Source organism: Salarias fasciatus, chromosome 20, assembly GCF_902148845.1.
Source record: "Salarias fasciatus chromosome 20, fSalaFa1.1, whole genome shotgun sequence".
NCBI classification, from domain to species: domain Eukaryota; kingdom Metazoa; phylum Chordata; class Actinopteri; order Blenniiformes; family Blenniidae; genus Salarias; species Salarias fasciatus.
Genome location: NC_043764.1, coordinates 22,810,531 through 22,837,417, shown reverse-complemented (window position 1 = coordinate 22,837,417; position 26,887 = coordinate 22,810,531). Strand labels below are relative to the sequence as shown.

Sequence of the window (26,887 nt, the reverse complement as noted above, 5' to 3'; positions counted from 1 at the left end):
TAGCCCGTTCAGGGTTGACCTGCTTGTCTCGTCCAATCATCGTCGACTTGAATCTCCAGACAGCCAATCAGGCGGCGGGGTTCAGATAAGGTCCCGCCTCCTCCGACATGTCTCACTGTGGCCATTTTACACGTCGTTCCCTGAAAATAACACACCTCTCACACCTTCAACTTAACAACTTCGGGCCGGTCGCTGTCTGCATGCAGTTGTGGTAAGTGTCTCTGGACGCAGATAGCCGAGCCCCGCCGCGTTTGCCGCCGCTGACAGGACGTTGCGAGGCGGGTTAACTCCCTCAGCGGGAGGCTAAAGCAGTTAGCTCTGCCGCTAGCAGCGATGACCGCCACACGTCATTGTTGAGGACTTGTTTTTGCCTGTAAATGTTTGTTTCGTGTGTAACGCGCAACGCACGTTTCACCTCCGGTAGAGATGCAGAGTTTAGCACACGGGGTTTTTCTCTCTGTGGCCTTTGGTTTGCAGCAGCGACAGAAGGCGTCATTTCTAAAGTTGGGCAGGTTTGCCCTAAAAACGGACTGATGGCTGTGCATCACCTGGAGGCCGCTGTGGGATTTTAATAGTGCGTCTCGTCCTGATTACTAAAACCTTTTTCCTGTAAACAAACAGAATAAAGGATCCAGACGAGGAGCAGAGGCGGTGATAAAGATGGACTATGACCGGAGGTGGGCTGAACCTCCATTTTTGAGTGTTTCTCTCCTTGTTTTTTTTTTCCCCCACAAGTCTCTCACTTTTATGTGTCCCTATCTGCAGGGGTGGGCGTGGTGACCGGATCGGTCGCTATGGTAACACTCACAACGATCACAACTTTCGGGACATGGACTACAGGGGTTATGGCCAAGAGGACGAGGAGTCCGGTCTGGGATACGACGGAGCCGGAATGGATGGGGACGAACAGTTCAGCCACGAGGAGCAGTCCCTGGGCGTCCACGACTTCCCACCCGGCTGTCCCCCGGACCACCCGGGGTTTCACCACAGAGGGGAAGACACCGGGCCTCAGGGAAAAGGGCTCATGTGGCCACCATGCCCCCCGCCACAGCCCGATCTAGGCCATCCCATGGTCCAGAGAGAAGAGGACGGGGGGCCCAGGCGGGAGTTCGAGCAGTTACGGACTGGCCTGCAGGACAGAGGTCGGGGGAGAGGTGGACGAGGCTGCCGTGAAAATACTGGTCCTCATCTCGGGAGCAGAGAGGGCACCTGGGGCCACGGCGCTGCTCTTCCTGAACATATAGAATTCAGAGAGGAGGACAGATTCTCTCGAGGGACCGGAAAAAGGAGGGTAATTCATTATTGTGCCTTTGTCTTTACAGAGCCGCTGCAGGGAAGTGCTTTAAAGAGCTGTTACTAATTCATGGCTGTTGTACGCAGACTTTTCCAGGGAGGCCGGACGAGCAGGAGGGTGGAATTGTTGGTGCAGAGCTGTCACTTGAGGAATTGGATCAAAGGGACCAGGACTACCGTGCAGACCTCGAGCATAACCAGAGACCCAGCAACATCGTAATGCTTCGCATGCTGCCTCCCAGTGCCACCGCAAATGAGGTGATTTTTACCACAACCCTGTTCTGTTGATGATAATCACATTTTGTTGTCAGTAGGCTCAAAAAATAATTCTCCTCTTATTTGATTAAAGATCCGAGCGCAGCTTCAGGAGCAAGGGATCCAGCCGAGAGAAGTCCGTCTTATGAGAAACAAATCTTCAGGTGAGGACATGTCCACTGCTTCTTTTTTTTTTTCCAGTTCTTGACACTCGCTTGCCCTGTTTCTGTCAGACTCATTCACAACAGGCTCCCTCCTCCTCCAGCGTGTCGGTTCCCGCAAGTGGCTTTAATTTATCAACTAGATCTTCTTTTGTTTTTTAAATTGAGTCGGTTTTCTTCCCTTCATGTGTATTGTGACTGTCTTTTGCCGTAAGGAAGGATAAATAACTGATGCAATGCACACATATGCATTTTTAATGCTCTTTTACTCAATGGCCTTTTGCTGAGTCGTCTGGTTTAAGACTTTGGTCTGCTCAGGTCTGTAATGCACACTTCAGAATAGAACCGTAGCTTCTGATTGATAGTGGAATGCATGCTGTCATAGATTAAGGTGTTCACTTCATGGCTTTCATTTTTCTTTTCTCCTTGGGTCTCTTATCTTTGCCCTTACACCATCTTGCCTCATTTGTCTCCAAGCAAAGTGATTCTGGGTAGATGATCATTGCTCCCAAACTAACAGTGCCAAAAGAAACAGGAGGACTGCGGTCGTAATCTGTCTGATAATTTCCAAAAGGTGTGAGCCTCAAGCTCCAAGTGTTGCTGCTCATTCTCAGCTCCATCAGTTTCATTCATTCCATTTTCAAGAAAAGCTTGTTTTTTGCTGAGGGTTTTCCGTTCAGGTCATTGTTTCACTTGCGTCCCTCTTTGCTAACTCACTGGTTGTCTGTAAAGTGTGCCGTTCTGACACAGGCACACTTACACCTCCCAGCTCTGCTCTTTCTGTCTTCCTTACACTCACATCTCTTTCTATGTTTTTAGGAAAAATAGGTTTAGAAAACATTTTCTATTAATAAAAAGTGAAATAATCCGTTTTTCGACGTAGATGGGCTATTGAGCGTGTAGGATGGGACATTTTGCTAAAGCGCTGGATTCTTTTCGACTGCACTTTGATTCTAAGAGTTGCAGAGGTCCTGCTGTGTGTTTGAATCTGTGTGTGCGTGTGTGTGTGTGTGTCTCTACTGTCAGTGCCTGGACACCTCATTATTCAAAACCAAAGCACCAGGACTCAAACTGATGAGTGGGTAGTCTCTCTCTCTCTCTCTCTCTGTCTTCTCTCTCTCTGTCTCTCTCTCTCTCTCTCTCTCTCTCTCTCTCTCTCTCTCTCTCTCTCTCTCTCTCTCTCTCTCTCTCTCTCTCTCTCTCTCTCTCTCTCTCTCTCTCTCTCTCTCTCTCTCTCTCTCTCTCTCTCTCTCTCTCTCTCTCTCTCTCTCTCTCTCTCTCTCTCTCTCTCTCTCTCTCTGACCCTATTAAGTTACATGACATTGCATCCTCCCGCCTTTGCAGAGATTTTGACAGTGACCCTCCGACCGGCTGTCAAGTGTGCTGTTTTTCAAGGGAGCGAGGAAGCAATGATTGATTTGATTAGTGCTGATACAGGGTCTCTCTCTCCTCTGTACATGAAGCACTAACCCCTCACTGCGTTGTTGTTATGTTGTTGTTGTTGTTCGGTTGCCATGGCGCTGGGCGGTGTCCAGGTCAGAGCCGAGGATTCGCCTTCGTCGAGTTTAATGTCATACAGGAGGCCACCCGCTGGATGGAGACCAACCAGGTCACTCTCCCCTACACAGACACAAATACACATATAGGAACTTAATCAGAGCGACACACGAGTCAGTGCCGTACGGTCACATCCTGCCGAGATGTGCACAGTGGTACAACAGACACACAGACGTAAGAACATTATTTGACCCTGAGGTCGGTAAGCCTTCGTACTTTGAGGGAACCGGACCTTCCCAGTCACATTTGCTCATCATTTGTTCAGTATAACCTCAGAAAATTCCTCTGTCTTCCATGACTTGTCTCAGTCTTTTCCCCTAAGGTCAGAATACCACCTCTGGGATAGTCTGACTGTGTGAATATACTTTTCTCACATGGTTGCTTTTTTGTTTTTTTTGAGTCAGAGCCAATATTTGCTTCACTTTTTTTTTTCCTTTCTTTTTTTTTATTGAACTTTTGACATCTATCATTATTATATTTATAGGGTGGAGCTTTTGTCTCTTTGGGGGCCAAGCTGGTGTCACTGGGATGGGTTGTGTGCAAATCTGTGGAAATGTTTCCCCTTAAGGGGGGAGGGATGACTCAATTCAACCAAACACACGGTGTCCCTAAAAATGGAACACAACAACAAACCACTCATACACCATCTCAGTCCGTCCGAATTTCCTAAAGCTGAAGGTTGCTATTCTCTGGTGTCCTCTTTCTTTCACCCTCAGTTACATTCTCTTTCTCTCTGTCCCTCTCTCACCCCCTTTGTCCCTTCCTTTCTCTCTCATCTCAAGTGAGATGAGGCCTTTCTGTGGCATGTGTAGCCCAATTATCAGTGATAATCAGTCTTTGTTCTCCATCCCTCTCTCTCTGTTTTTCATACAGGGAGTGCTGCTGATTATGGGCCAGAGAGTGTCGATGCACTACAGCGACCCCAAACCGCGTGCCAACGAGGACTGGCTCTGCAACAAGGTTGGGCGTTTATCGGAGACCAATATGTGAGCCTCTAGAAGCCTATTTACAGTGACTTCTAACAGAAAATTACAATATTTCAACAGTGTGGTGTGCAGAACTTCAAAAGAAGAGAGAAATGCTTCAAATGCAACGTGCCTAAATCAGGTAATCTGTCATTTTCTTTCTTTAAATATCTGTTGAATTTCTTTTTAACTGCACAATCTCTCCCCTATACCATCAACAAATTACTGCATTCTCAATCCACAGAAGCTGAACTGAAGCTACCCCAGCTGCAAAGAGATGTCCCCGTCGGTATTCAGAAAGAAGGAACGCAAGGCCTTCTGCCCTTGCCAGCAGCCTATCACGCCGCTGGGCCTCCTGTTGTTCCCGGGCAAGCTGCACAGCAGGCAGATGTTGCCAATGACAGTGAGTCCTCATCGTATCTTATCAAGTTCACTTTACAAGAGCCAGCCTTAATTATTAAAAAACAGAAAAGGTTTTTGTTTATAGTGAGTCTTTGCAGATTATGTCTGTCTTTGCATACATTTCCTCTTCATTCGTATTACAGTGCTTGACATTCTCCCTTGATCTCCTTCAACAGCTCTCATTCTGAGAAACCTTGGCCCACATACTTCTGTGGAGACCATTCTGTCAGCTCTTGCTCCGTTCGCCACTCTAGCACCTTCCAACGTTCGCCTGATCAAGGACAAACACACACACCTCAACAGGGGATTTGCCTTCCTGCAGCTCTCTACCATAGTGGTGAGAAACAGTGCGACAGTCGCTTCTATCTAATCAGTAAGAAAACTGGTAGTTGTCTTTTTGATGATGTGCCCACATTTCCTCTTTTGTCAACAGGAGGCATCTCAGCTGCTGCAGATCTTACAAGCCCTCCAGCCGGCTCTCTCTATTGACGGGAAGGCAATCGTAGTGGAGTTCGCTAAAGGCTCCAAACGGTACAAACATGCAGCTTCAAATTTGACTACAGAGAAAACAAATGGCATTGTACTGTCAATGATACGTTAGCATGAAATGACAGAGTGACATTAGCATTGCAGAAGTGAAGCGCTGAAGCCTTCTCTGTCTCTGTTAGAGATGTTTTTGTGACAGATGGCAGCAGAGTGAGTGCAGCTACAGTGGCGAGCACAGCTATAGCAGCTGCGCAGTGGGCTGTCACACAGGTAAACATTTCTGTCATTAGCTCTCAGAAATCTCTCATTTCAGATTTTGTATTATTTAGATATTTTGTTGTTTTGCTTTTACCTAATCATCAAAAAATGAATTCTCTTCCAGGCGTCTCAGAATGGATCGGGTGGAGATACAGCAGTCTACCAGCAGGGGGCAGCAGTAACATACAGTCAGGAAGGGCAGGAGTACCCTGGGGCAGATGGCTCCACATTCAAGGCTCAGGCAGTTACCCGGGCTCCTGCCTTGCCGGGGGCAGCAGGAGCCCAGAATGGGGTCTATGCAGGAGCAACTGGAGCAGGTCGGTGTCGCAAACGCCTCTGTGTCGGATACACAGTTATATAAGTCGGCACTGAGTTTGTGTGTGTTTTCCCATGTTCAGCTGTCATGTCATCTGAAGCGGTGAAATCTGGGTCAGCCGTCATGCAGCAGCCTCTCACTCATACTCAGACTGCTGTCGCCACCACAGCCTCCACCACACCAGCCACGCAGGTAGAGCTCAAACTCTTGGCATTGTTTGTTCCTCCATGGTCTGATGTTCTTGTTTTAAAGGAACCCTTTTGTCCCCTCACAGGTTGAGATCGTGGGAAAACCTCAACCAGCTACTCCCAGCCAACCTGCAACCCCGGGAACGGAGCATGAGCTTCAGCAATACCGTGAGTGTCCGTACATCCACCAGTCACATCTTCACTAATGATTCATGACATTTTAGCACCTAAAGAGTTTATTCAAGACATGAATATTGTGTGACTGCCTCTGCAGCTGTTCCAGATGTGTCTACATACCATTATGATGAAAGCTCTGGTTACTACTACGACCCATTCACAGGACTCTACTATGACCCGAACTCCCAGGTAAAGGCGTCGGGGTGAACACACAGCAGTTTGAGGGTGTGTCAGGGTTTAACCACTGGTGTGTTTCTCTCTGCAGTACTACTATAACTCACACAGTCAGCAGTACATGTACTGGGATGGAGAGAAAAACACCTACATTCCTGCAGCCAGCCAGTCAAACACTGAAGGTGGCCCGACAAGCGACGCCGCAGCGTCTTCTGATATGTTTGCCACAGCTGGAGGAAAGGAGAAGAAAGATAAACCCAAGAGTAAAACTGCCCAGCAGGTACTTTATATCCGCCTTTCAAGCTTAAGTAAAGACGCTCTTTCTCCCTCTTAGTCTGGATTAACCTTTTCCTTTCTTAGCAGTGATGGTAATTCACGATCAATAACATCCTTCACTTTAACAAAAATCTAATTGAATTGAGCTAACTGTGGCTCCCAGGTCTTAGAATTGACCCATTTTCTTTTTTAACATGCATCTCGTTGGGTTTTTCATAGATTGCCAAAGACATGGAGCGTTGGGCGAAGAGTCTCAATAGACAAAAGGAGAACATGCGCTCTGTCTCTTCATCCCCTGCCGTCGGATCTGCGGCGCTCCCTCCCGGTTTTGCTCGGTCATCTGGTCACAACCGCCTGGATGACCTGAGAGAGTCTGCGAGTGCTGATGCAGGTTATGCTGTTCTTGAAAAGAAGGTGAAGGAAAGATGCACAAGCGTCGATGATATCTGTATTCATTCACAATAAATGATGAGAAGGATTTTATTTATGTTAACCACACTTTTTATTCACTCCTCATCCTGCAGGGGGCGCTGTCTGAGCGGCCTCAGATTTTCCTGGACCAGATCAGACAAAGTACTGAAGTAAGGGAAATCCCATGTTCTTTAATACTTTGAGAAGATCCGATATTAAAGGTTTCAGTCTTTAGCACAGCTTATTTTTTTATTTATTTGTGTTTCGGTGTTTCATTGTCAGCCTTTTGACTCTTTGTGTTCGTCCGCAGCATTCGCCTCCTCAGCAGCAGGGTCTGGTTCCCGCCTACAGCGGAGAAACCGACAGCGAAGACGAAGGCGGCGAGAGGGATGATAAGGAAGGGAGAATGACGGACTGGGTCAAACTGGCGTGTCTGCTGTGTAGGAGGCAGTTTCCCAGCAAGGAGGCCCTCATCAGGCACCAGCAGCTCTCCGAGCTGCACAAGGTAGTGAAAGCTCATTTTAAACAACAGTAAACACCCAAGTGATAAACTCTGCTTTAAAGCACCGCACCGTGCACTGGACAAACACGCGCCAGGTTCAGCCAGAGGCCCCTCTGCAGCTGCCACTTAGCTCCCCGGGAACATATGTACACAGCAGTGTCAACAGTGGTATCGCGTGTGGGGTGTAAGAGCTACCATCGGCTGTTTGAGGTTTTCCCTGCATGTTCCAAATACCAAGTTCAGTGAAGGTTATCGCTCTGGAAGAATGAATACAACTATTCTATTATTCTCTTTATCAGTAATGTGACCCAGAAGTACCATTCATGAGTCGATTCCAGTTCTTACATTCAATGTATAATGACTGTAATCATGTTAACTTTCCCTCAGCAAAACCTGGAGCAAAGAAGAAGCCAACATGAAGCTGCCAGTAAAGAGGTTGGTCAAGTGCTGATTCCTTCATGCACTCAGTCATTTTATTTTATCGTTGTTTGTAATTAACTACTTTTGTTTCCTTTTTTTTTTTTGTAGCGACTGATGGATGGATCTGGACCTCCTGACCCAAAGAAGAGGAGGTTCAGCCCCTTGTAAGCAACCGTAACGTCATAGATAGAATCTCCTTTATGCAGTTTGATATCTCTGTCAGGTTTATAGTTTCTACTGCTACCATTACTACGCATCAGTGTCAATATCTAGACTATATATTCCAGCTACAGCCATGTGTAATATTTATATTTGCACTTTGCAAAAAGCACAAAAGCTTACAAAAACAGCAATCCAACAGTGTATGTGGCTTCATCTCACTCAGCATTGTGTTAATATCGTCTCTTCAGGGATGGGATCTCAGGCACGAGTCTCGGAGCTCGGATGCTCCAGGGAGGCGTGAAAAGAGGACTTCTGTTGCGCAATATGCAAGTGGAGTGACGCTCCTTCCAGAGGAACTTCCTAACCCAGCACACAACTTCTTACCATCAACGTCGTCTAGATATTTATAGAAGAAGCTCTTGATTTTTTGTTTTTGGTTTACATTAGTTACCTCAAGAATGGTAATAGTCCTGTGAACTAATCCTGTAGCAGTCCATGTCAGGATATTGCACAGATTGCACCTTTTTGCTTGCTTCCTGAACGATGCAGTTTTCAGTTCTCACTTGCTAGTGATAAACAGGATTTCTTTGGTTGGGAAACATTTGCTAAAAGATTCTGAAAGATTTGTACAGATCTTTTTGTCAGCAAATGAAAATTTCTAATATTACTGTCTATGCACCATAGATTTTTTTTTAATTTAATGCTTATATCCCTTGTCATTCAGTGAATGACGAGTGTGGGCATGACCTGTGTATACATTTTAGAATTAGCACTTTTCTACAACAGTGACAACTAAGACACTGGCAATGCTAACTGTACAGGGTCCCACTAACAGTGTGGCTGTGAGAAGTGTATATCTAATAGCAGTTATAAAATCAAAATGTAATACATGATTATCATTCATCAAAGTTATTTTTTATGTCGGTATTGGATCTGTAATGTGACTGTGAATCATAAAATTCATGTGCATTTGTAAATGGATTCATGATGACATTTTCAGCACTATAAATCAAACTATTGCGTGTTCACACCAGCAAACGGCTATGTTTTCAACATTTTAACTTGACATTTCAAACACTTTTTTTGGCTTGAAAAAAAGAGGAATTTAAAAGTAACAGTATGAGGTCTGTAATGCAACACAGCGGTCTGCAGAGGTTTTTTTTTAAGTTGTCGCAATTCTGTTTGTTCCTCAAAGTTGGTCTTTGACAGATAGGATCATGGTGCGTTCGCGGGAAGTGGGAGCGAAACACAAACTAGGAACGTTTATTTTTTTCTGGGTACATGGGAATCTCTCGATTGAAAGACTGTGGAAAACAAACTTTTCTCTGTAACGCTGAAAGTAGCCAGGCATTATGTTAAAGGGATGATGACTTGTTAGCGATATATACCCGCATTCCCAGTTTCATGAACGCAGCGTCTGATAGGCACGGTTTCCATGGTAACTGCTACAAACTAGCTTCTCGCCTTTATCGACAAGACGTCGGACAATCATTTATTTCAGATTTCAACGATATTTCCCATTAACTGCTGGTAAGAATATTTCTAAATGATGCCACTTTCAAACCCGTTTGTACACATTGTAATGCATTTAACATCAGTAATTTATTAATTCTACGTCCTTTAGCCTAGCGTAGCTGTTAGCCACATTCTACGTGTGAGCTGCACTTTTTATTTAAGACAAACTTCTCGCAGTTGAGCTTGTTGCTCGTCAGGATCCGGTATCGGGAAGTCATTCGTTTCCTGCTGGAACTCAGCGAGCAGGATGTCTGACATGGAGGAAGATGCGGTCTTGTCAGACGTGGATGGAGATGAAGAGACCAAAGAGGTGACAGACGAAGACAAGGTAAACAAGAGGCACTGTAAATATTTGTTCACATTTTACATGATGTGCCATAAAAGAGGTTCGACTTGCTGTGAAAAGACCTTATTGATTTTTAGGGGATAGAAGCTTGTTCAGCAGAGGAGAGATTTCACTTAAATCACTTGAGTTTGAACTTTACCCCTCCTTTTTTTTTTTTTTTTTTTTTTTTGCAGTAGCCTACATTATCTAAGTCAACATCACTGCTCATACTCATCTCTGTATTCAACAGGTACAAGTTTGCCAACTCACCTCAGAAACTATAGGCCAGGGGCTGTCGCTGCTGTGCCGGACAGCAAATAGATTAGCACATGCTTTTGTAAAACTGGACCTGAAAGACAAGTGAGTACCCAGACAGCGACCAGTTATTGAAACTATATTGAATCAATGTTATGTTTTTCAACTATAAGTCATTGAATCAACGTTGGAATCTGATGTTGATCCAACATCATGTTGCACCATTTTTTAACATTGAAACAACATTGAATTCTGACCACAGACCAATGGTATTTCAATGGTATTTCAACCATCAGGAACATTGAAACAACGTTGACATTTCTACTCAACTATAAATCAATGTGGTTTCAATTAATTTTAAACGGTAAAAGTGCTGCCTTATCTACAGCCAGGATGTGGAAAGGTAATGAAAACATTTTACTGTATAATCAAATGATTACAGCAGATGACTTTAAAATACAAAAGAACTTTTATTACAGTTTATGCTAATTGATTTTTTAACAAAACAAATGAAAAAGGAACAACTTCAGGTGTGTGTGTGTGTGTGTGTGTGTGTGTGTGTGTGTGTGTGTGTGTGTGTGTGTGTGTGTGTGTGTGTGTGTGTGTGTGTGTGTGTCTGTGCATTGTCGTGTGTGATGTCCCACCTTCCCTCCAACAACTTCTTCAGGAATTCCAGAATTATTTCTACAGCAACCAATGACAAGAACAAAACAGAAGAACAGTCTTAAGAAGTCGGTTGCATAGGCAACTTAGAGCGTCCAGTCCCCCCTGCCCTATCCGGTGCGTAGCGCAGCCACTTCTGCACCACCTGTGCAAACTCAAATTCGTGGCATGTCACTGCTAGTTGCCAGTGCCACAAATCGGTCTTGCCCCTGCTGTGTTCCTCCTTCCAGAACAAGAGCATCTAAACAGAAAAGAGAAAGAAAATGCAAAGTTAGCCCCTGAAAAAGCAAAGGCGTATGCTATGGCCATTTTGCCATTTTATTTTGATTGTTTATGTTCGTGTGTCCACCGTACACTGAGTGAGCACCTACGCATGATGTGCCAGGTGGTTTGACAGGTTAGAGCACAAACGGTTTCTGACTGCAACACCAGCATGAAAGTTGTTGAAGTTTTGTGTTTTGTGAGTGGATTTAAGGGACATTTTCTGTGGACATGTGGTAAGCAAATAAGGAAATGGGTAACCATACAGCTACATCCATCCATTCTCTATGCACAGCTTTATCCTCATTAGGGTTGCGGGGGGTGCTGGAGCCTATCCCAGCTGACTCGGGTGAAGGCAGGGGACGCCCTGGACAGGTTGCCAGTCTGTCGCAGGGCTACATATACAGACACACAATCACTCTCACATTCATCACCTATGGGCAATTTAGAATAATCAATTAACCTCAGCATATTTTTGGACTGTGGGAGGAAGCCGGAATACCCGGAGAAAACCCACGCATGCACAGGGAGAACATTCAAACTCCATGCAGAAACATCCCAGGCCCACCCCGGGGATTGAACCGGGACCTTCTTGCTGCAAGGCTGACCACTACGCCACTGTGCAGCCCCATACAGCTACAGAGTTCCAGTAATACAGTAATGCAAGTCACTGCGGTCACGTCAGCTGTCTCTCGTTTTCGGATGGTCAAGCCAGCCGCTCCAACATCTTAAGTGCAACACTTCAGTGAGTAGTGAGTCAAATGTGCGTTCATGAATTTTTTTTTTAAAATCATCTCACTTATTCTATTTTAATTTTCTGATTGTGCAGAGGCAGGAATGTCATGGCTCATTTAAATATGATTTGCCTATGTGAATGAAGGCGTGGTTAGGGAGGGGTCGGGTACTCCAACATGTGCGCTCAATTCCACGTTGATTGGGATGTACACGTGCTTGAATTCATGCGTGCACACAGATTCATACATCCGGATTTTTTTTTGCGCGAACAACATTTTCTGGATTTGATCATACGCCATGTTTTAGTAGGACATCCACGCAAGTCTTTGAGGCCCCTGGGCAGTGAAGATGTTGGAGCGATTGGCTTGACCATGCGAAAACGAGAGATGGCTGACGTGACCACAGTTGCAAATCGTTGCGGCGCGTTTGTCACATAAGCCCATCAGTAGCATATCATTGGGCTTAGCTACTACAGGGTAATTTTTGTTTCTTGAGATTCATTTAATTAATATTCCTATTTTCAAATATGCTCGAGTTAACAGTAGGCCCCAGGCATTGCCTATTTGTTAGAGAACTGTTGCTGCTGATAGGCTAAAGAGATTGAATAATCTACAGTACTCACCAAACATGCACTTGGAGAGAGCCAGCTCTCTGAAAGGGCACTTCTGTTTGGATAGATCCTTGGTTTTTTCCCCAGCCCAGTTGATTTCAGAAGCTAGCTCATTTGTGAGGGTCCATGCCAGCATCCTCCGGATTTTGAGCTCCACAGTGGTCCCTCCAATTTTGGCAAGCAGTGCAGTCTATCAGAACAAAAGGTATGTATTACACAAACAAGAAGTATTAAAAAAACAAGTGTCATTTTAGTGAATGTGATTGTGCTGGCATTGCGAGTAATTACTTTTTTTCTTTAATGTGGAATCAATACGTTTGAGAGTAAATACAAATTCAAATAGGCCTAATTATTAATATAAAAATACTGTCATTATTGAAGATATGTATATGTATTTTATTACTTTCATTGTTTTAGTTGTGGATCACTTGAGTTTTCCATCACTTAAAATTTGTATATAAACCTACCATTGCTCCCTGGTTGTCCTCTGTTTTCAACCATAAATCGATGGTTTTTCAATCAATGTATTTTCGAGGTCAACCATTCTTCAACCGTTTATCAACACTGGTGTCATCGCCAGATCTATGCTAAATCAGCCACAGTCGGCGATCATAAATCAACGTTGTTTCAATTTCATAATCATCAACATCAGGTACCATCTATATTGCAATGATGAGTCAATGTTTATTCATGGTTGAAAAATCGATATCAACCATTCTGACGATTCTGATGAAATATCAACGTTTATTCAATGTCGTCTTGCTGTCTGGGTAGCCCAACAAGCATGAAACACAAACTGACCTGTGGCCTCCAGCTAAGTTTAGCTCGACTTCATGTGCCACCTAATGCAAGTGTCATTTCTTCTCTCCTCAGAGGGTTGAATGACATAGCGGCGATCAGCAGTTATATCCACATACGTTTTCTGGATTTATCCAACAACCTCCTCACTGATCTTTCTCCTCTGTCCTCGTTAACCCATCTGCTGTGGCTGAAGGCGAGTGGCTCTGTTTGCATAGAAGAGGACACGTTTGTTGCTTCCAGTATCTGTTACTCTGACGCCTGAATGCGACTCCTCTTGGACAGGTTGACAATAATGCTGTGTCATGCTTCAAAGGGCAACCTTTTACTCAGCTGACATACCTCCAGTGGCTGAGTATCGCGGCCAACCGGCTGACGGGCCTAGATAACTTTGTTGGGTCTGCTTTAGAGAGCCTTAATCTTACAGGTGGGTGTGTTTTGTGTGAATTCAGAATTTCTTCCTCAACCTTGGAGTTTCCAAAAGGGTCAGATTACAACCTGTCACGCCCTCTCTTCTGCTGAGTCTCACAGAGCTCCAGACAGACTTTGTCATGAAATGGATTAAATATTTATCAGCTACTGTTATCATTTGATATAGTGAATCCTAGGACCTGTTATCTAATTACTTTGCACTCTTCTCTCAAAGGGAATGGTATTCAGGACATGACTGGATTTCAGAGTGTCTGTTTTACAAACCTGGTGACTCTTGAATTGAGAGGAAACCACTTGACCACCACTGCTGGCATTGATCTCCCAAATTTGAAGCGACTGTATCTGGTAACAAAAGCACTATGATTTAGTTATCGACATCGTCCAATGTATCAACCTGAGGAACAGAAAGTCTGTGACTATATATCTTTTTCTGTTAAGGCCCAAAATGCCATCAAACACCTTGAGGGGCTGGAGAAGCTGGAGTGCCTCAACATCCTTCACCTTCGCGACAACCAGGTTGAGTCTCTGGATGGCCTCAGTCAAAACATGAAGTGTCTCCAGTACCTGAATGTCAGGTACACAGTTTATCTATTCACTGAAATCCCATCAAAAGATGGTAAAAACACTCATTTTATCTTTTTCTTTCTCCTAACAGAGGGAACTTGATTGCAGATGAGGCTGCCCTGCGATGTCTTGGCCTTGTGTCCAAAACTTTGCGGGCTTTAGTCCTTTCTGACAACCCGCTGGTGGACTCACCAGACTACCGTCTGAGTGTACTGATGGTTTCCCCACTGCTCCAGCGACTTGACAAAGACCCTGTCTCCTCTGAAGAGAGGGATGAAGCTCAGCAGAGGATCAGGGTAAAAATACACCTTCATTTTATTTGTGGCAGGAAAACCTTTACTTTTGCTCTTCTTCTCAGCCAACGTGTGTCATTTCAGGAACTCAAGGAAGAGGAAATGCCTGAAGCGGAGAACTAGCAATGATGGTGAAAATGAGGAAGTGTCAGACAGATTTTACCTCCTTGAACAGACCTTTTGTGTGTCGGTGTGTCACTGTGAGGAAAGTGTTGCATATCTTGACATATTATCTTGCATTATTAATCATCCTTTATGTTCTCATCTCTTTATTGCCTTTATTACAATAAAGCAAGTTTTTGAACAATAAAGTATGTTTTTGTTAAAATGGGAATTAGAAATGCAAAAAAAAAAGAAGCTAATCTTGAATTTGAATGCAAGGTAGAAGAGGATTTGAGTGTATTGTCAGACAAGCGATCCTGTGTTTCCCTGAGTAAGGATGAGAGGGCAAAATGTGCCCTCATTTCCTTGTTGGCTGCCATCCAACAGCAGCTTTAAAGGGACAGCCGCAATAATGGAATGAATGGAAATACACTGTAATATTGGGTTTATTGGGTTGGATTAGGTAGAAGAATTGAAACAGTGTTTATCACTGTTAGTGGTCATTTAATTTATATTTTAATTGTACTAATAATTAAAAGCAAAGCATTTATAGTGTCAACACAACCAGGTCTTTTAACTTTTGTGAAATTATTTTATATTTCACGCTTTTTTCTAATGAAAAGAATGATAGCAATCCCCTGATGATTCCACTTCCCAGTTGTGTAATCTAATCTTCACCCTTGCTCCCCGCCACCTGCACACGCTCCGTACACTCTGCTTCCTAATGTTTACTGGCGCGCAAAAAGGAAATAACGACCTGAGATGCGTGATTTTGATAAAAGTAATAATAGGAAAGCGTTATGATCTACGTGACCTGCGCCACCGCCGCGTCCTCCAATGGTGGGATGAGGTGGGCGTGGCTCTGCGAGGACACATAAATGGCTCTTCCTCGGCGCGCCCCTCCTCCTCCTCCCTCCGTTGTACTTACCGGGCGGCTCGCGGCGGCGTGGTGCCACATTTCCCCCCCTCATACACCAGACCGCATCTTCTGCACTCGAGAAAACATGTCCAGCTACCACAAACCCGACGAGAAGACCCTGCAGGGGCTGAAGGACGTCGCCAACAAGCTGCGGATCCACTCCATCAAGGCGACGTGCGCCTCCAACTCCGGGTGAGTCACGCGCTCGCGTCGAGCGCAAAGTCTTTCAAACAAAAACTAGATGGAGTTTTAAAAAAGACGCGACGTACACGGAGGCCTGTGCGCACGTGCTGCAGGTTAAGTTCACGCGGTGAGACGCGGAACTTCCAACAAATAAAGCGCGTGCGGCGAGTTATAACGTTGCGTAATCGTTTTTATAATGAATTACAACTCTGCGTATGCTCGCGCACAGTGCGTAAAGCCTTGTGCGTAACACGCACATCGGCGTCGGGAGCCATTGTTGCCTTTTCTTTTCCTCTTAAATGTGATTACAATCGCTTAATGTTCACGAGGCCCGAGCTGTTAACAGGAATCACATGTTGGTGCCTGGAGGGGGAGTGTAGAGGATTCTTTCAGGGTCTTTTTTTTTTTTTTTTTTTCCTGCAGCTGCGTGCTACACGCGCACACTACCCTCCTGAGCACACCTGAAGCTGATCAGGAAGGCAGTTTGTCCTGCAGGAGCTTCACCCCTGAAGCGTTGCTTCACTCTGAGCGTCAAGTCTGTGATGATAACCAGACAGTAACAAGCTGAATGAGGTTTTTACTTCTAGGCTGCTACCGCCACACTGATGGTTATCGAGGTGCATTTTATTATAATTACACCTACAACAGATTCACAAACCTGACAAGTTAATGTGATTTTAGTTTAGTCTTTAAAATAATCTGAAATACTAATTATATTACACAGTACAATCCTCCAGTGTCCCACATTCTCTTTGTACCACTTTTGGAACTCACTGGGTCAAAGCAAGTCCAAACGTGAGCAGTCGACCTGAGTGTGTGCATTGTGGAGATTACTCTGGCTGCCCTTTGCTCTCTTGTCTGAATACTATTGGATCAGACAGTTTTCCTTAATGTACTTTTACTTGTTAAGTGATAATTCTCCACAGTTCGGTGTTAATTTTGAGTTTCCTTTAACAAGGCCTTCCAGTTTCTTTCGCATCATTTTTTTTTGCGCTGAGACACAAAAAGCTGAAATTTTATTGTAATTCTAGTTGCCGTGCCTGCTCGTGCATGTCAACAATTAAATTAGGATTAGAAATTTCTCATCATTAATGTTGGCCAACTTTCCATTTACTTTAATGTTCACAGTGACAGTTAAGAACAGTGAGTCTCCATCCTTAAAATAATTGGCCTTTGAGTTGTTTTTGTTTTGTTTTTTTATGATCAGACTGTGTAACGGTTTGTTGATGAACCTGTTTCTGTCGCTTCCTTGTGTTACTTGGAACAAGGCAACCTGTCCTGAATATCTGGAGTATGAGAAAGTCCGTCTGATATTTTTCTTTTAAACAAAGGATCTCTTTCAATCAACACCTTACAGTTGGTGCCATTGTTCCTCATTATTGTTGCGCCATCTCTAAATGTCCTTCCTTAACTTCTCAGCAGGTTGTCTCTCTACAGAAGAATTTGGGTAAACTGAGCACTGGGTTTTTTTTTTGTGTGTGGATGTGAAGTTGAGGTGTGCCGGCATGGTAGAAATGAGGCCATCAGCCACTTAACCCACATCAGGAAGCTCTGATCTGTTGGGTAATGTGGGATTTCTACACCTGACGGTTACAATATCCCACCACTGTGCAGCAACTAACAGTTTCACAAGTTTGCTTAACTTTTTTTTTGTTTTCAGTACCATGAATTGTTGTCTTGTTTAACAAATACTGACCAGAGTGATTTTTATAAAAGAGAATGTTGTTTTTCAAGGTGTGGAAGTTTCATGTTGTCATGCCTTTCTGGAATGTTTTTCTTATTCAGACGTGTTTTCTCAGTAAACTAATCGTTTCCAGTCATGGTTTCAACCGGAGTTTGTAAATGCATGCCGCATAAGTTTTATTTCCCACGAATGGTTTTCTTGTCACTAATGGAAGCGTCGTCTCTCCTCAGCCACCCCACGTCATGCTGCAGCGCTGCAGAGCTCATGTCGGTGCTCTTCTTCCACACCATGCGCTACAAAGCAGATGATCCTCGCAACCAGTGCAACGACCGCTTTGTGCTCTCAAAGGTTGGGATCTCCTCAGGTTTCACTTGTTTTTGTTACATTTACACTACATATATTATCAGAAGGATAAGAGCACTAATTCCTCTTTTGCATATTGTCGCGCTGTCGGGGCGTGCGGTGAAGGGATCACTGAGCTTTCATATTGAACTTGACTTGGACTTTAACATGAACTCGGCATCAGGTGCTGGATTGTCCTCTTGGATAGCCTCCAGGCTTCCCATTCACTTCCCGCGTGTTCACTATTCATGCAACAAAATGATACAGTTGCTCACAGTTATGACGATAGAGATAAATGGTAATAAAATCCAGTCAGTCTGGTTACACGACGGTCTCACTGACACATATCTGCTTTATTTGCATTTATGATTGCGGCCTGTCTCCAATCTCAAAATACTGGAATGCATGTGTCCTTTTCCAGCTTTTGCATCCCAGAAATGTATCTGATCTGTTAAACAAAAAGCAGACGGTAGAAATTCCACTGACGGTGTTCGATGCAGCTTAAAGAGTTTGGTTCTCGTCTCCAGGGCCACGCTGCACCCGTCCTGTACGCTGCCTGGGCCGAGGCAGGCTACGTCAAAGAGTCCGATCTGCTCAACCTGCGCAAGATCGACAGTGACCTGGAGGGACATCCCACTCCTGTGAGTCAGGAGCTCGCTCTGCTTTGCGCCTTAGTATTTCAAGATCAGCGATCACTTTCTGAGCAACTCATTTCCCTTTAAATTCCCAGAAACTGGCGTTTGTGGACGTGGCCACCGGCTCTCTGGGACAGGGTCTGGGAGCTGCTTGCGGCATGGCCTACACCGGAAAGTACTTCGACAAGTCCAGGTGAGTACAGGCCACAGACAGAGGTGTTCAGGTTCATCACGTCCCTGTTTTGGTGATCTGAAACATGTTCATTCAAAGATTTTATGCAGCTTGAAAGAAAAGTATCTGAAGTGAAATGTTTCTTCAGGAATGTGTGTGTGTGTGTGTGTGTGCGTCTCCCTCTTCCCGCTGTAGTTACCGGGTGTACTGCATGCTGGGGGATGGGGAGTGCTCGGAGGGCTCGGTGTGGGAGGCCATGGCCTTCGCCTCTCTCTACAAGCTGGACAACCTGGTGGCCATCCTGGACGTCAATCGTCTGGGGCAAAGCGAGGCCGCCCCGTTGAAGCACGACATGGAGGTGTACCGCAAGCGCTGTGAAGCATTTGGGTCAGTACCGGACATTTTATACCTTTATTTTATTCCTTGAAGTACGCATTTAAATCTACAAAGGTCTCACAGCCTGGACTCTTTCACATGCCTTTTTTTCTCACTTCTTTCCTTTTTTGACCTCCATTATCTGTCTGCTCGGTTTGATGATTAACGTCTGGTTTTTAGATGCTGATGCGGCCCTGTTTGGGGTTAATATTTGCCGTAACGCGTGCTGCCTGTCACACTCTCGCAGGTGGAACACTTACGTCGTGGACGGGCACGACGTGGAGGAGCTGTGCAAAGCTTTCTGGCAGGCCCAGCAGGTCAAGGACAAACCCACCTGCATCGTCGCCAAGACGTTCAAGGGCAAGGGACTCAAAAGTAGGCTGGTTTCGCCTTCAGTTCGTCTGATTAGGGTTTTATTAAACGTTGTGGAGTTGATATCTGATACTTGTTTGCGCCTGGCTGCAGATATCGAGGACCAGGACAACTGGCACGGAAAGCCCATTCCTAAAGACAAGGTGGATGCCCTCCTGAATGACCTGAAGGCTCAGCTCCAGGTTCCCAACAAGAGTCTGACCCCCCAGCTGCCCAAGGAAGACACGGCGCCGGCCGACCTCAGCAGCATCCTCCTGCCGGAACCTCCTGCCTACAAAAAGGGAGACAAGGTACACTTTTAATGCAAACTGGAAATATTTTTACATCAAGATCTGTTGTGTCAGGAAGACATTTAGCCTGTGTGTAAATGTTTTTTTTTTTTTTTTTTCCCCCCCCTGCGTCTCATAGATGGCGACACGGCGAGCTTACGGCGTGGCTCTGGCCAAACTGGGCCAGTCCAGCCAGAGAGTGGTGGCCCTCGACGGAGACACTAAGAACTCCACCTTCTCTGAGACCTTCAAGAAAGCTTTTCCTGACCGGTACATCGAGTGTTTCATCGCTGAACAGAACATGGTAAATATTTCACCACTTCATTCATAACTTCCCACTGGATTTAAACTGGGCTTGTCCCGCCTCATGAGTTATGAAAGATGGTTAAACTTGGCCCACACTGCACTAATCTCTTCTAACTTGGTCTAATCTGTACTGTTTATTCTCACACCTGCTAATCTGAGCTCTCCTGTTTGACACTTTTGTCCACTGAGGGTAATCTTCCTCACGTTAGCTGCACTCTGTCATTCAGTGTGTCGTATATCTCTGATCTCTGCCTGCTGCAGGTCGGAGTGGCCATCGGCTGTGCCGCCCGTGATCGCACTGTGGCGTTCGCCAGCACGTTTGCGGCGTTCCTCTCCAGAGCGTACGACCAGATCCGAATGGGAGCGATCTCCCAGACAAACGTCAACCTGGTAGGCTCCCACTGCGGAGTCTCCATTGGTAAGATCTCCTGAGAAAACACTTTCTTTTTTTAAAAAATCCTCAGTGTATGTCCGTTCTTTAAGTGCTCCTGCTCTGCCTCCAGGTGAGGATGGTCCCTCTCAGATGGCTCTGGAGGACTTGGCCATGTTCCGTGCCATCCCAACATGCACCGTGTTTTACCCCAGCGACGCCGTGTCCACGGAGCGGGCGGTGGAACTGTCGGCCAACACTAAGGTTGGTAGGACCCCCCCCCCTGTAGAAATCACTCTGTAGGCTTTAATCAAAGCGTGGCCGTAAATTCCCCTCTTTCCATTTCCAGGGCATCTGTTTCATCCGCACCAGTCGACCAGACACCGCAGTCCTCTATTCTCCAGACGAGAAGTTTGAAATCGGCGTGGCCAAGGTGCTGTAAATAACGGTTACACAGGCTATGAAACGAAACACTCCCACAAACATTCACTCACTGTTTAAACTGTGTATTCTCCAGGTGGTGCGTCAGTCTGACCAGGATGTCGTGACTGTGATTGGAGCCGGTGTTACTTTGCATGAGGCTCTTGCTGCTGCAGACATTCTGGCCGGTGAAGGTAAGGCCACACTGCCCTCTGGTGGCTGGAGGAAGACATGGTGACAGTTCATGTTCAGTGTTTGAAGGGAGGAGAGTTGATGACTTCCTGTTATTGCAGGGAAGAACATCCGCGTGATCGACCCGTTCACCATCAAACCGCTGGATGCCGAGACGATCGTGTCCAGCGCCAGAGCCACAGGAGGTCAGATCATCACCGTGGAGGACCACTACAAGGAGGGTGAGTTGGGTTTCGATGTTGGCTGTAGTCTTCCTCCGTCATGTGAAGACGTCTTCAGATATTGTCCGACTGTGGAAGTGAAACCGCTCCTCCTGACCTCCGGTCTCGTCCCCTCAGGTGGTCTCGGTGAGGCCGTGCTGTCCGCGGTGGGCGGCGAGCCCGGCATCGTGGTGACGCGCCTGGCCGTGGAGGGCGTTCCCCGCAGCGGAAAGCCCAACGAGCTCCTGGATATTTTCGGCATCAGCGCGAAGCACATCGCCAGCGCCGTCCGCAAGACCTTCGCCAACTGAGAGCCGCACCTGATCTCCGTCCGCGTTTCCGCTTTTTCCATCACGACCAGCGGCTTGACAGGATTACTTGAAGATCGGATAACGTCTCTAGTTCCGCCTTGTGGCTTTGACTTGAGTGCAGTGTGAATGCTAACCTGTATTTCTACTAACGGATGGGAGAGTCGGTGCAGTGCGGTTATTAGTCTCTAAGCTCAGACGGATTCTTTTGCTTTTGGCAGCATCATTCTTCCTTTTCCATATCAAATGATTTCAAAATCTTGTAAAAGTTGCAGACAGACACTGTAAATGTCGAGCTGACGGGTCGCTGCGGGTCGTCGGGTTGCGTTGTGAAGTTGGGCCGAAACGTGTGAACGCTACTTTTCACATTCCTCACGTTGCACTTGAGCTGTTCATGTCCTTTTCTAAGAAGCACTGTTACCGTTTCTCTTACATGTCATGTACTAAATCAGTTTTGTCGTTTGGTTCAGCTGCAACATTTAGTGTGAAAAGTTGAGTCCAGAGCTTGAAACATCTCCACGAGTGAGTCGCTGGTGTTCTCCTCTTACTGCTGTGATGTGCTGAATTAAAACCCCGAACACCATTCTCCTGCTTCGGTCTTTTCTTTCCCCTACACTCAATTCCTGACTGGCTTATTGTTTCGACCGTTTCTCAGCTGACGGGTGATTTATCCAGAATAATCTGTCTCCGACAGTCTCAGGGTCACTTCAAGCAACCCCACATTACATAAAGTGGTGAACAGATGATTCTATTGTAGGCATTTAGATAGCTACACTTGAAACATGAACTTTTTTTTACAGCTTCGGTTCTGCACTTTTATAATTTAATCGCTATTGTGCTAAATAGAGCCGTCATTTAACAGAGGAGAAGCCAACAATTCCTCGTAATTAAGCATCAACGATGGCAGAAAAGACAGAACCAGGCTCGGAGCTGGAGGTTTTCTGCTGCTCTGTTTGGGACAAAAAAAGGACAGGAGAGGATGAAGCAGAAATATAAATTACTGTGTAAGCTCATTTTGAGAAACCTTTATATAAATACTGTAACTGGATGTTATTTACCAGGCTGTGATTATTGGAAAATAGGTTTTTCTATAAATATTAAGCATGAAAACAAGTAGTCTTATTCACTCCCAATGAAAAACAAAGCTCAGTCTTGTGCTTTGCATATAAAAAATGTGATCTGTGTGAAACTGAGAGGCCGTCTAAAACCGTCTCAGCATTGTTTTTTCTGCGGTGGAGATTAATTTAGCGAGTTGTCAGGCTGAGGTTAAGGAAGGGGCCGAGTGTGGTCTGTGGATTACTGCATGCTCCTGTCAGAATATCCAGTGAATCATCTGCGGACACCTCGGTGTTTCAGTGTTGAGTGTGAAGCTGTCCAGTGCGCCATTTGGAAGACGTCGTGATCCCCTCAGACAAGCTCCAGACAGAGACGCAAATCACTAAACGACAACATTTATAAAACTGGTTGTGATCATAAAGTAATCTCCTGGGATGTTAATCACTGAAGATGTTTTCTGGACGTCTTGAGAGACTTAAGGTGTGTAAATGTGGTTTGATAAACAAATAGAAAGTTGCTGTCGGCAGGTTTCACTCTACAGTGAAAATCCCAGTTTGGCTCAATTCTCGGCCTTCACACACACTGGACACACACACAAACAATCCACAGCCTGTGCGTACAGAGTGTAAAGACGTCCCTATTGTTATTTTCTCTCAGAGTTCATGTTTGATTTCATGAGGGGATGCTAGTGGAGCCCGTCTCTCCTGAACCGTCTGCCCACCCTGCCTCTGGCGCCGCTCCAGCGGCGTGTGTGCACACGCCAAGGTCACCGTCCGAGCACAGAAAACACAGGAGCGACAGAGGACAGCATGTTCACGCCGGACCAGAATCTGACACACTTGTATGAAACTTGGGTTTTTCTGCTCGTGGTGCCTGTCAGAGTCTCTCCACCTCCTGTTGGCAGACACTTATGAACGGGCAGAGGAGACAAGGTGGGGCGAGGCGTGTCTGTGTATTCCACGGTGAGATGGACGTGGTCCTTTATTACCGCCGAGTTTATTTTTCTAAGCTCTCCGCCTCCTAGATATTCCATGACATCCTCACATTTTCTTCATTTGAGCATTGAACACAAGTCGAGGACTTTTCTGCTGTATTTTAGTAACACTAAGATTCTTAAACTGACTCAGCTCTTAGTCTTTAACATTCATTTGAGCTTTTCCAGACATTTCTCTGTCTATTTAAGCCCTAATAGAGTCTCTTCTCTGGAATTAGTAGATACTCTTTCAGTGGATTTTCCTCTTTCCTGCCTCAGCTTGTGTCTAAGATGGGAATCCCCGGGACATGGATCGTCTTCATTTGTCTGAGTGGTGTCATTTCATCAGGACAAGGTTTTGACTCTTGGCGTGAGTTGAGCACATTTTCTAAAACCTCCGCTGAGGCGCCTGAAAGAAGACATTATTATTTATCAGATGTGGATCCAGACGTCACAGTGGCTCCACGTGTTTCTGGTAAGTTTATTCAATTCTATCTGCTCCTGCATGCTCCTCTGCTCATCCTTCATGGCCTAAGTGGCCCTCAGTTAGAAGTCAGATGATTTTTTGACAACTAAACGAGTAAATATCATAGTTTCTGTGTCTTTGTGCTTTTTATACATGCTTTTTTTTTTTTTGCAGCTGAAGGAGAGAACCTCCAAAAGGACCGAGAGAAAGAGACAGAGCAGACAGAAGATGATTTGAAAAGTTTGGAAGCTGGTAGAAGAAGAAGAAGTGCGTGGTGGAAGAGGAAGCATGCAGACCCAGTTGAAGCCATCGCTTACAGAATAGTGAGAACATCGACCTGACTGTAGCAGATGTTTAGCAGATGTTTTTGATCCTGCGGTTTGTCACGTCGGATGTTTCCCGCTGATGCCTGCAGGCCGGGCTGGGACGACCTCTGACCGGCTGGAGGAGACGGGAGAAAGGAGAGGAGGAGACCAGCGTCCTCATGGCGACACTGAGGGAACTGCACACGCAGAAGAGACGGCTGATGGACAACGGGAAGACACACGAGGAGGAAGAGGAGGATGACGATGATGACGATGACGACGAAGACGACGATGATGATGATGATGATGATGATGATGATGATGATGATGATGATGAAGAGGAGGAGGAGGAGGAAGAGGTTTATTTTCCCCCTATATTTCCCCTGGTCATGAAGCACTTTTATGTTGTTTGTGTATTTTTTTATTTTTCATTTTTACAAATGTTCAATATTAGGAAGAGGAAGAGGAGGAGGAGGAAGAAGAAGAAGAAGAAGAAGAAGAGGAGGAGGAAGAAGAGGAAGTAGAAGCGACTGAGACTCCCAGCAATCAAACAGAAACACCGTCCACCGTCTCCGAGTTTCCTCCTGAGTGTCAAACTGCAGACAGAGAGATCGTCTGCAGGAGCGTTGGCCTCACTCACCTGCCCGCCATCCACAACCCCGAGGCCACGACGCTGGACGTGGGAGGTGTGTATGTGTGCGTGTGTGTGTGTGTGTGTGTGTCAGCTGTGACCACCTCTGACTAACCTCACCTCTTACTCCAAGTTAGTGGACAAGGTCGTTTGATGCTTTTATTTATGTGTTCATAAAACAACGGACACATTCGGAAACTTGTTACACATAGTAATAGGCTACTCTGTAAGACTTTAAGAATATATAAGATGTGTCAACAAGATTTTATAATCTGTTGTAGGAATCCAGTGAAAAACATAATTCCCTGAATAAAACCCACACTTTTCAGTTATAAATCATGAAAAATGTGATTTTGGTCAGGTCCACATAATTGCTATATATTTTAATATGAATAAATGTCACATAATTGTTTTAATAATTTAGTTTTGTGACATCAAAATGTTAAAACAACTATATAACCATTTAAATACAGTTCAAAATTATTAATAGCAGCATTCAACTATCAAGAAATAAAGGTTACATTTATGGTTATTAACATGAAAATGTGCTTTTTTTTGCTTCTAGTTGAATTAAGTGACTGCTTACAATATTTAATTTAAAGTTAAAAGAATTGTGGCCTTCTCTGAATCAAGTGAAGTTTCAGGTGGAAGATCTGATCAGAGTCGTGTGAGGAGGTATTTCAAGTCTGATTCTATTCACGCTCCACACGGCATCATGTCCATCTTTTAAAGAGAACCACATCAGAACCGTCACCGGGCAAGCCCTCTCTGGCCTGCCGAACCTGGACACTCTGGACCTGAGCCAGAACCGGCTGGGCGATGAATCCTTCGGCCAAGACGCTCTGCGAGTGAGTCACGCTGCGCTGGCCTCCTGAGGACGTCTCAGGCCACCCAGGATCACATTTAGTGATAACCTGCAATTCTGGTTCAGCCTGATCAACCTGCTGCCGCTGACTATTGCAACAGTGAAAACAGCAAGGTTTACAGAAAGCGAATGAAAAACATAAAGCAAAACTAAATCTGTCAGAAGACACTGATTCTCTCCTTCAGGTCCACAGTTCAGCTGGTAATACTTTCCTCTGGCGGCCCGTGCAGGACTCGTGAGACATTGCTCAGACTTTTCCCTTTTATGGAGAAACTGCATGTGAATGAATGAGTCTGCGTATTACGAGCTGATTTTATAAGCCTTCAGTCATTTTGCATCTAATTAAAATAAAGAAATAGTCTGCGCCCTGTATCATTACCGTAATAAAAGACTAGTGAAGTTGCATTAACTAATCTTTTCTAAAAATAAGCTCTGGTCTAACCTCTAAATGACCACCGGCGCTGACCACACCGGGCGGCCCGCCACACTGACCAATCATTACACACCACCGCTGCTCATACCGACAGGCGATTGGCTGAACGGACCTGCTGGAAAACAGCTGCAGCCAATGATGTGGACAATATACAGACATTATTTTTAGGGGAATATATTATCTTTATTTTGTGCTCTTGTCCCTGTAATGACAGAGGACGGATGCTCTGGCTGCAGGAAGACTGCAAAAGAATCAGTCCACTGCTTTTAACCCGCGCAGCAGCTTCACAGAAGAAGCATCTCCAAAAATATCCCATGATAGACGACTCTCCAGAGGAGGCAGAACTCTGTGACTCTGTCCTGAACGGGAAGCCAGGATGGAAAATCATGGGCTCTATTGTGTCTGTTTCATTATCTTGGCCCGCTTTTAACCTTTTCTTTTGTTTTGCTGCATCTCACACAGAACTTGACCTTTCTGAAGAAACTCAATCTAGACGCCAACCAGATCTCCAGGATCCCCGAGCTGCCTTCTTCTCTGGAGGAGCTCAAGATGAACGGCAACAAGCTGAGTGCTCTCACTCCTCACTGCTTCGAAGGTACAACTCATGTCTGCATGCGGCAGGAAGAAAGAAACACCTCCACATGGAGAACCGACACCACTCGGCTCCTTCCAGGTTTGGTGAACTTGGTGAGTTTGGAGCTGGAGGGGAATCTCCTGCATGAGGGCAGCGTGGCGCCGTCGGCCTTCAGACCACTTCAGAAGCTCCTGGAGCTCCAGCTGGACAACAACCGCTTCCGGTTCCTCCCTCTGGACCTCCCTCCTTCTCTTCAGGTGTTTTATTATCACCCTGATGAA

At 45.4% G+C, this 26,887-nt stretch overlaps 3 protein-coding genes and 1 pseudogene across 3 annotated transcripts; all 4 read left to right on the top strand.

The window, feature by feature from the left end:
* Positions 1-94: 94 nt before the first annotated feature.
* rbm10 (RNA binding motif protein 10) lies at positions 95-8,609 on the top strand. The gene is made up of 23 exons (XM_030118100.1): positions 95-211; positions 622-677; positions 766-1,291; positions 1,381-1,551; positions 1,643-1,712; positions 3,245-3,318; positions 4,140-4,226; positions 4,313-4,373; positions 4,476-4,634; positions 4,810-4,970; positions 5,067-5,164; positions 5,302-5,389; positions 5,502-5,694; positions 5,776-5,885; positions 5,968-6,049; positions 6,156-6,247; positions 6,324-6,512; positions 6,728-6,922; positions 7,033-7,089; positions 7,230-7,424; positions 7,809-7,856; positions 7,950-8,005; positions 8,252-8,609. Exons 2-23 carry the CDS (start codon positions 661-663, stop codon positions 8,340-8,342), a joined length of 2,820 nt encoding a protein of 939 aa, XP_029973960.1. The 5' UTR covers positions 95-211; positions 622-660; the 3' UTR covers positions 8,343-8,609.
* Positions 8,610-9,765: 1,156 nt separating this feature from the next.
* Positions 9,766-14,608, top strand: lrrc23 (leucine rich repeat containing 23). Its single transcript, XM_030117793.1, has 8 exons — positions 9,766-9,846; positions 10,094-10,203; positions 13,241-13,361; positions 13,451-13,592; positions 13,812-13,942; positions 14,036-14,172; positions 14,253-14,457; positions 14,539-14,608. The coding sequence occupies exons 1-8, from the start codon at positions 9,766-9,768 to the stop codon at positions 14,575-14,577; spliced, it is 966 nt and encodes a 321-aa protein (XP_029973653.1). The 3' UTR covers positions 14,578-14,608.
* An 847-nt stretch (positions 14,609-15,455) lies between these two features.
* tktb (transketolase b) lies at positions 15,456-21,888 on the top strand. Its single transcript, XM_030118101.1, has 14 exons — positions 15,456-15,667; positions 17,573-17,690; positions 18,212-18,325; positions 18,415-18,512; positions 18,687-18,878; positions 19,114-19,241; positions 19,332-19,528; positions 19,647-19,811; positions 20,075-20,231; positions 20,317-20,447; positions 20,533-20,616; positions 20,701-20,797; positions 20,897-21,016; positions 21,134-21,888. The coding sequence occupies exons 1-14, from the start codon at positions 15,561-15,563 to the stop codon at positions 21,304-21,306; spliced, it is 1,881 nt and encodes a 626-aa protein (XP_029973961.1). The 5' UTR covers positions 15,456-15,560; the 3' UTR covers positions 21,307-21,888.
* Positions 21,889-23,623: 1,735 nt separating this feature from the next.
* The window catches only part of LOC115407444 (extracellular matrix protein 2-like), an 8,971-nt pseudogene continuing 5,707 nt past the window's right edge, over positions 23,624-26,887 (top strand).